The 9365-nt window shown below is 44.7% G+C and overlaps 1 protein-coding gene across 3 annotated transcripts in view; it reads left to right on the top strand.

Annotated features, from left to right (window-relative positions):
- The first annotated feature begins 5107 nt into the window (after positions 1 to 5107).
- Positions 5108 to 9365, top strand: part of MOCS1 (molybdenum cofactor synthesis 1) — a 37390-nt gene continuing 33132 nt past the window's right edge. For 2 of the 3 annotated variants that reach the window (XM_054569324.1, XM_054569326.1), the window contains exon 1: positions 5108 to 5276. In XM_054569324.1, the coding sequence (XP_054425299.1) occupies positions 5154 to 5276 (123 nt within the window). In that variant the 5' untranslated portion in view covers positions 5108 to 5153. Of the gene's footprint in view, positions 5277 to 8993; positions 9067 to 9365 lie in introns of those variants that run through there. The other variant, XM_054569325.1, reaches the window with a different exon arrangement.

Raw genomic sequence — 9365 nt, 5'->3', positions numbered from 1 at the left:
CAGCAAGACTCTCAATTAAAATGGAAGGCAAAATAAGGAGTTTCCCAAACAAATAAAAGAATATACCTCCACCAAATCAGCACTGCAAAATATGCTAAAGGGACTGCTTTAAGATGAAGAAAAGTTTCTATGAATACCCAGTTCCTTTCGAGTTGCCAGTACTTGATATTACCAATATCTTTAATACTCATTAATCTGGTTGTGACAATGATGTTATTTTAATCGTTCCTTTACTATTCGTTGAAACTAAACCTTTTTTTGTATATTTCTTGCCTATTTCTATTATTTCTTAAAAAAAGCTTTAAATGACTTTTTGGTATTCTTTATCCATTTATTGATTAAAAGTTTGTAGAACTTTTTTCCCTAAAAAAACAAACAAAAAAAAAACCCCAAAAAACTATTAACCATGTTTTAGATGTATGGCAAATACTTTCCTATTCTATTCCTTGTCCTTTAACATTTTTATATGTATATTACTATATAGTTAAATGTTTAATATAGTCATATTGTCAATATTTACTTTATAGCTTCTGGGTTTGAATATTTTACCTCAGATCATGAAAAATATTAGTTCTATTTTCTCCTAAAACTCCTTAGATTCTACATATTGATTTTTAACTCACCTGAATATTTCTTGTATAATGTGTGAAATAGGGCTCTCTGTTTGTTTCAAGTAATAATGGTCCGTGCACCTTATTTGCTGAATAAGCCTTATTTTACCCATTGATTTGAAATATCAACTTAATCATCTATTATATTGTTAGACAGATATATACGTTTGTCTCTAGAATGCTCATATTTCATTGATCTACTTGATTATTTCTGTACTGGTGTCATGTTGGTTTAATTGCTGAGACTTTATAATGGTTTTAAATTTTTTTAATATTTTATAATTAACTTTGATATTTAAAAAAATAAATAAAATCAATGTGTATTTAAGAAAGAAAGGAAGAGAGAGAGAGAGAGAGAGATGGAACTCCTACCTTTTTGCGACAACATGGATATAACCGGAGAATATTAAGTTAAGTAAAATAAGCCAGTTGGTGAAAGACAAATACCATATGATCTCACCTATAAGTGGACTCTATTCAACAAAATAAACTAACAAACAAAATAAACCACAGACACAGAAACATGGATCAGACTGAAAGTGACCAGAGGGGATGGGGAACGAGGACAATGGTGGAGAGGAGGGGAAGGGACTAGACAAAGAGCATGTATGACTGATCTATGGACATGGACACAGAGTGGGAATTGACTGTGGGAGTAGGGGGGTGGGGGTTGGGTGGGTGGAGGGAGGTAAAAGGGTAAAAATTGAGACAACTGTAATAGAATAAGCATGATTTATAAATTTTTTAAAAAATAAAAATGAAAAAAATTAGATGTGGTCACATAACTTGCTTTGAGCAGAGCCGTGTGTAGCATTTCCAAGAGGAAGTTCTAGGAGCCAGTTTGCTCTTTACCATAGTCTTTCCTTCTTGGTAATCCCCAATGTTCCATGTGAATATTAGCTGCCACATCAGTTTGTGGCCCAGAATGAGGACAACATTGATGGAGAACAATCCCCAGATAACCCTTGCTGGACACGTAGCACAGTGAAAAACAACATGTATGGTTTTCAGCCATTGATATGTTGGGGTTGTTATGGCAGCACAATCTATCTGATTCTGGCTAATACAGTCACCTCACTAGAAAGACAAGTAAAAGATATAAAATGCACCATTTAATGAACACCTATTGAAAGCTTACTGTGAATCAAACACCACACTATCATTACAGATGGCTTAGATTTGGCACCACCCCCTCAGAGGGCTTATAAACAAACAAACAAACAAACTGTTGTTCGGTTGCAATTGCCACTATTTTAACAAAGGAGAATCTAGGGTCCTGCATCAGTCATGGAACCAGCAAGAAGCAGACAGCATACTCATCTGGGAGTTTTGAAGGGATGTTTTCCAGACGGGACCATTTTTGTGGTTTAGAAAGGGTTAAAGTGGCCAATGGGGATGTTGAGGCATCCTTGGCTATCAACAGAAGAAAGACAACCCCACCCAAGCCTGAAGGAACAAGGGTTAGAAATGGTGTTACAGGACCTCATAAGAGCTGGACTCATCGTTGAGGGGCTATGTGACACCAGCTATAGTTCTAGAAGGGCACAGACATTGCCAGAACCACAGCAAAACAGGCAGGGAGAAGGAGGCATAAATGCTGACTTATCTTTCCTTCTGCTCCCTGACCTGTCTGTGCCTCCTAGTGGCCAGGTCCACCTGGAAACCACAGACAGGGGTGCCTGGATTACCCAGGTAGTCTCTAAATGCAAGGACAAGTACCCTTAAAAGAAGGAGGCAGAAGGAGAATTAAGACAGAAGAGAAGGGGGCAATGGGATAGAAGAAGTCAAACAGAGAAGATGCTACATTGCTGGCTTTGAAGATAAAGAAAGGGAGTTTGAGCCAAGGAATGCAGCTCTGCATGCTGGAAAAGGCAACGAAAACAGATTCTCCTCAGAGCCTCCGGAGGGAGCTCACCTGCCTACATCATGATTTTAGCCCAGTACAAATCATTGCAAACTCTGGCCTCTAGAACTGTAAGGCAATAATTTGTTTTAAGCCATTAATTTGTAGCAACTTGTTATATCAGTAATATAAGCTTAAATAGCTTGGAATAGAGATGATTAAGAATCAACATATAGACCCAGAATCTCTGCTTCCTCTGAATTCCAAGGCCTAGACACTGGATCAAGTTCATTATGTGATATGACTTCTTACCTGCAAAAATATGGCTTCTGTTCTCCTCACCTCCCCACACCCAGTTCTCCTGACAAATCCAGATACCCACCTTAGCAGTAGACACTGCTTGAACAGTCCTCAGTGGTCCTCAGGCCCCTTGCAGACAGATTTCTGTCAGGCCTGTCCCTACCAGTTTCAAACATACCTAGGCATGCCCTCACCCACTGTAATGTATTATATGAATTTTGAATAACAGCCTAAGAAATCTTGAATCTAAGGCTAAAATCATCCCAGCTTTTCTTTTCTCTTTTATAAAGGTAGGAATTCCTTCTCTCTCTTTTTTTTTTAAGATTTTATTGATTTATTTTTAGACAGAGGGGAAGTGAGAGAGAAAGAGAGGGAGAGAAACATCAATGTGTGGTTGCCTCTCACACACCCTTACTGGGGCCTGGCCTGCAACCCAGGCATGTGCCCTGTCTGGGAATCGAACCAGTGACCCTTTGGTTCACAAGCCAAAGCTCACTCCACTGAGCTACACCAGCCAGGGCATCTCAGCTTTTCCGATGGTCTTGTTGCTTTTGTACTAATCAGTTATACATATCAGTTATCCTTTCCTCTCCACTAGTCTTTGAATTCTTCAAGACCAGGAACTCTATCCCAATTTCCTAATAATGCATTTGGCAGCTAGTATGATCCAGTCAATGTTTGAGTCTTGCAAATTCCACAATATAGTTTTGGATATAATAGACAGTCTAGCTTAAGCATTATGATTCTCAGTACACAGTAATCTGAGTGTGCAATATCATCCAAAATCTTAGAAAACTGTAGCTCTTTGCTTTTGAGAATGAGAGAAACCACCCCTTGGCCCCCACCATTTCTAACATAATAAATTTTGACTTCAGTAATCAGATTGTCCCAGATTTTTTTTCTCATTTCTATTTTTATTTATACATTTATTGCATTTTTTCCATTGTAATCCCCTCTATACCCTCTTCTACCTCCACCCACCCCCACTATGCAACAATCATTACACTATTGTCCATGCCCATGAGTTCTTCCTCTTTTTCTCTTTTATGTTCGACCCCTCCACTGTCCCCTAATGTCCCCCCAGAGCTGTTGGCCTGCTCTCTATATACAAATCTATCTCTATTTTGCTTGTTAGTTCAATTTGTTTATTAGATTCCACGTATGAGTGAAATCATATGGTAATTATCTTTCTAAAACTAACTTATTTCACTTGGCATAATGTTCTCTAGGTCCATCCATGCTGTTGCAAAGAGTAAAATTTTCTTCTTTTTTACAGCCAAGTAATATTCCTTTATGTAAATGTACCACAGCTGTTTTATCCATTCATCTACTATGGACACTTGGGCTGCTTCCAAATCGTGGCTATTGTAAATAATGCTGCAAAGAACACAGGGGTGCACACATTCTTTCAAATTAGTGTTTTGGGTTTCTTCAGATAAATTACCAGAAATGAAATTGCTGGGTAATATATCCTGGGTTTAAATCCCAGGTTTGCCACCTATCAACTCTGCGACTTTGGGAAAATCACTTAACCTTTCTAAGCCTGTTTCCTCAGCTGCAAGATTGATATTTTGTTAATTGCAGGATTATTGTAAGTGATAAATGTTGCATAGCATGGAGCTTGCAACCATTTGGAGCAGGAAGCATCAAAAACATGCTATCCACTCATGCTATGACTTCCCATATACTCCTTTTTAAAATGGAGAGGCCAAGATTATTTATCTCCTTTGGGGGCATAGTTGGAGAAGCCTATCTTGAGAGAGCTGACTATCCTACAACCAGGTCCTAGACTACTGTGAAGCAAGTGAGATGAGTTATAAACGTGCAGGGTCAGATCATGTTTTTATATAAAATGTTGATATTTTGTTCCTTATGAAGTTTTTGCATTGATTCTGACTTCCCAAATATAGCATTAAAATATTATTTATCTTTGGTTTGCAGGCCGGCGCTCAGTCCACTGAGCCGCACCAGCCAGGGAAAAAATATTATTTATCTTGATAACCTACTTTTTTGGCACCCTGTTAAATTTTGTGCCCAAAACAATGCTTTATTCACCTGGCCCTAGTCCTGCTCTGCCTTCAGTACTTCATGTCAGTCACACCATGACCTAAGCGCAGGACCAGAGCAGCCAGAGAAGCCCGTAGGAAAAGACCTGGGATATTCTGCGAGTTTGAACTTGTGCTTTCCAAGCCCAGAAAGGTCTTACCCGCCGTGGAACGGGAGCACAAGGCGTGGACTACAACTCCCAGAAGGCTGCGCGGCGAGGAGCCCTCACCGATTGGCTGCACGGGCCCCGCCCCGCCCCGCCCCTGCCGCGATGACCCGGGGCAGTGAGTCCCGGGCTAGAGGGCTTCTGAAGCTGGTTACTCGAGGGACTCTCGACCAGGCCAAGAGGCTTCATGGCTGCGGGACCGGTGTCCCGGATGCTGCGGCAGGTCCTGAGGTCCAGTGTCCGGAGCTGCAGCTCAGGGGCTCCTGTGACGCAGCCCCGCCCCGGGGAGCCCTCCCAGCCTGCCGCGGAGGTGAGCTCACCAGCATGTACTTCTTGCCCCGGAGAGGGGCGGCCTGGCAAGCTGCCTCTTATAAACCCCGGCCCGTCTGAGGCCGCTTCCTCTGGGAGGGGCCCCTCCTGACTTAATTGGGTTGGGGGAGAGGAGTGGAAAGATGTTCTCCAGATAGACTGCCCAGTCTCTTCCAGTACTTACATCAGGATGGGGGAGGGGGTTCGTTCTTTGGGGTCTTGCTTAGAAACATCCCCGCCCACCCAGCTGTGCAACCCCCACCAGGTGTGAGTGGCTACCCGAGATGGGAGCAGGCGGTAGGACCCTAGGTCCTGTCAGCCCTGCCTCACACACTGAACCTCTTTCTCCCTATCCCCTAGCCGAGGTCCCCTGTGTATGATCAGGTGTCCTTGTGACACCCTGCTGTGAGGTGACACTAAAAATGTCACCTTGGTGCCACCGATAGTCAGTTGTCACTTCGGTAGACACAGGGCTCTGACTGGCTTCCCGTTTCATTTTTATTTCCCTCAGGAGGGTTCAGCCTCATTTTAGAGCAGCCTTGGAGCAGGACCTGGGCTCTTTCAGGTTAAGGATTCCAGTGTCTCTTGAGGGCTGGGATCGGCCCCCTAGGCCCTGGACAGCATTCTCAAAGTGATGCATATTGTAAGTTTTAAGATTGTGGTCAGAGAATAATTTTAGGAGAAGCATCTCTTTTTATTTGGAGAAACCTCATTTTTAGACCCATCTGGTGTTTCTCTTCCCATGTCCCAGCACAAGGCTTCATGTCCTGGGATTCATCTGATCGTGCTCCCCAGCGCCCACCACTGCCCGATGAGGGGGAGCCTAACTTGCGTTCCCCTCTGGGATGCTCAGATGAGCAGGCCCAGTTGCTGGCAAGTGAAGTTCTCCAGCATCCTTGACTCCTGAACTCCACTGAGTGAAAAACAGGAAAGCAAAGCTTGCTGAGAGATCTTTAAACAGTTCTGGAAAAGAGAAGTTTCTTCTCCCTGCCCCTATCATTCTGTACCTGTGCTAAGTTCTTTAGTCCTCAGAGTAAGTCATCGAATCTGTGTTTCAGGTGTGAGGACTCATTGACGCTACCTTCCCTGGAGTCATAGGGCTGTAGAGGAGCACGAACTCAAACTCTATCTAGCAGGGGTGTCCAACCTTTTGGCGTCTCTGGGCCACACTGAAGGAGAGTTGTCTTGGACCACACATTAAATACATTGTGACACATAATCACACACACAAAAAAATCTCAATGTTTTCAGTAAATTTACGATTTTGTGTCAGGCCACATTCATTGCCATCCTGAGCCACATGTGGCCTGCAGGCTGCAAATTGGACACCCCTGCTCCAGTGCCTATGGGGAGGACAGGGAAAAGGCTACCCCTACTTGTTCCTTTATACTGTGGGGAGAGCTATAATTAGCAGGTAAGAACAGGGACTCTGGAACAGAATGCCTGGATTTGAATCCCAGCCCTGCACATACTAGGTATATGAACTTCACCTCTCGGTGCCTCAGTCGTCTCATTTGTAAAGAGAGAATAATAGTGTCTACTCCATAGTGTGGTTATAGGGATTAAAGGAGTTAATGTATATACATGTATACTTAGAACAAAACCTGGCACATGTAAATGCCATGTTAGTTATGCATTTGTTGTAGTTACTATTATCTTTGTTGCCATGGGCCTGTGCTGTCTCTCCTTAGTCCTCTCCCACCTAGACATGGAAGAGAGTCATTCTGTCAACTATTTGATCACAGACCTCTCGTCTTGGATGCCCCCCACTAGGGTTATCTTCAGCAGACAGATTGTTCCTTGACTGCTGGATGCTGCCCACCTTTCTTGGAATTTCCCCACCGTGTTTAACTGCACTCTGCAGGCGCTGAAGTCAGCAGATATTTTTGGCTGTTTGGGACCCAGCCAGTGAGGAGGCATAAATCATAAACAGAGCCCCAACTTTTCTCCCTTGCTCTCCTCCAATTTTACCTGGCTCCTGGGGCGGTTACTTCTTCCCTCTTCAGGTCTTTAAAACCAGAGAGTTGAACCAGCCCATGTTTGCACAGTGGAAGGAGAGCACAGACTGCCTTTAAGAGACCCTCAGAAGTGAGACAAGTCTGCAGATATATATATATCTCAGCCTATCCCACAGCTTGCCAGTTGGCAAGAGCAGGGCGGGGAGAGGTGCCTGGGACCCCTCTTCCCTCTTCCCTTCCTGCAGAGTAGCTCTTCCCACAACCCCCCCCAGAGTGTTGGCCCTCTGGTTTGGAGAAGGGGGTGCTTGGAGAGACAAACAGGAAAGCCACTGAATAGCTAATATTTTTTGTGTCAGGGTGTGCGTGTAAGAGAAGTGTGAGGAGTTGAGTGGGAGCTGGCTGTGAGGACAGTGGAAAGGATGCCCTGGGTTTGGTCCAAGGACAGGTTGAGCAGCTTCTACATGTAAAAAGGGGAAGTGGTGGTATGTCGCTCAGTGGGGGGGTATAAAGGAGAGACAGCTGCCTGCCATGGTGAGAGGGGTGGCCCAGTCTTCTCTGCAGGGCTTACCCCAGTCCAGAAGCTCTACAGCCCTCTTTGTCCCTCTCAGGCTCCATGCAGGCTTCGTGGGGCCTCAGAGGGCTGGCCTCAGGTGCTGGGCCTGCTGCCTTGGGGCAGAAGGGAGAGGGGCTCTACAAGGCCATGGCACCCAGCTGTGCAAATGCCTGGAAAGAAAAGTTGTTGGAGAGGGGGTTACTGAGAAAAGAAAGAGGAACGAGGAATATGGGAAAGTAGGAGGGGACAGCAGGGCCTGGCCTGGGGCAGGGACACAGGGAGGGAGAGAAGGCGGAGGGAAAGCAGTGTGTTATCTTAACTCAGCCTGCCTAGCTCTTTAAAAGATTTGCATTGGTAAAGTGTGACATTGCTTGTCAGGAACCGTGGATGTGAAGACTTCACACCTAGGGTCGGGATGGGGGAGAGGCGGGTGCTAGGCCTAAGTCCTCATGTATCAGATTAATTTTGAGGCACCCGTGATATATGTCACCGCAAATAGGTCAACCAGGGCCACTTATGTTTTAGTTTGGCATGTACTTTTTCTCCTGAATAACCCTGCTACTCTCTGTACACTATAGCGCTGTTTGGGGGCTGGCCTTTAGCACTGAAATCAAATGCCCAAAGTCCGTGAATAACAGCTGGGGTGGGGCACTTAATTCCTTTGTACCACCTCCCCACCGCCCCCACCCTCCTTACTCCACCCCAATCTGCACCAGGCAGGGAGACAAGACATAACCAATAGCATGTGGTAGGTCACTGCGTACCTGGTTGTTAGCACTACTGTCGGTAGTCCTGGAGGGGCACAGATACCACTGTCCTGCTTTGGGTGCATGACAGCAGTTCAGAAATCCCAGTCGTGGCCCATGTTGCAGGACTGGGGAAGCTGACAAGGGTGGGAAAACGAGTCACAGCACACACAGCTGGTGCTCCTCATGAATAATTGATGACTGAATATATGTAAGTAGGAGTTATTTTAAGAAAATGTCAGGAATCACATATTTAATACCTACCTACTCTGTGCCAGGAACATCTCCCATTGACTTAGGTAGAATTATTATCCACACATTATGGATAAGAAAACTAAGACTTAAAGGATTTAGCTCAAAGACTGTAGTAACAGCCAAACTTGTAATTCAGGTTTACCTACTCCCAACCACCGCTGGAGTAAAATGACACCTCTTCCTGGTGCGGCTGGGCTCGTCTTTCTCAGTCTCTGCTGCAGAGTAAGAAGCTGAAGGACTTCAAACAAAACAGCAAAGCTGGGGCCTCATCCCAGAGCAGTTGAGTCAGAATTTTGGGTGGGGCTCTGGCATCAGTACCTAACTCTTCCAGTGATTTTGGTGTGCAAGAGGAGTTGAGAACCACTGTACCAGGTAGGCTAAACTATTTTGACAGTCAAGTCCAGCCCAGAAATGAATGCTGATCCCAATGTAATTGGGGTTTTGCGCACACTGCCTTTCTCTTTGGATTAGGGACCTGCCTCTATGTTCATTGATACAGTTTGCCACTTCATACCAACATACTGTGTAGACACCAGGATACGAAGTCACACAGAAGAGCTTCCCACACAGGGGAAACT

Source organism: Pteronotus mesoamericanus, unplaced genomic scaffold (genome assembly GCF_021234165.1).
Source record: "Pteronotus mesoamericanus isolate MK-2021 breed Mesoamerican mustached bat unplaced genomic scaffold, CSHL_Meso_final contig_20, whole genome shotgun sequence".
NCBI classification, from domain to species: Eukaryota; Metazoa; Chordata; class Mammalia; order Chiroptera; family Mormoopidae; genus Pteronotus; species Pteronotus mesoamericanus.
Note: the sequence above shows the minus strand (reverse complement) of the source record. Positions and strands in the feature narration are given on the sequence as shown.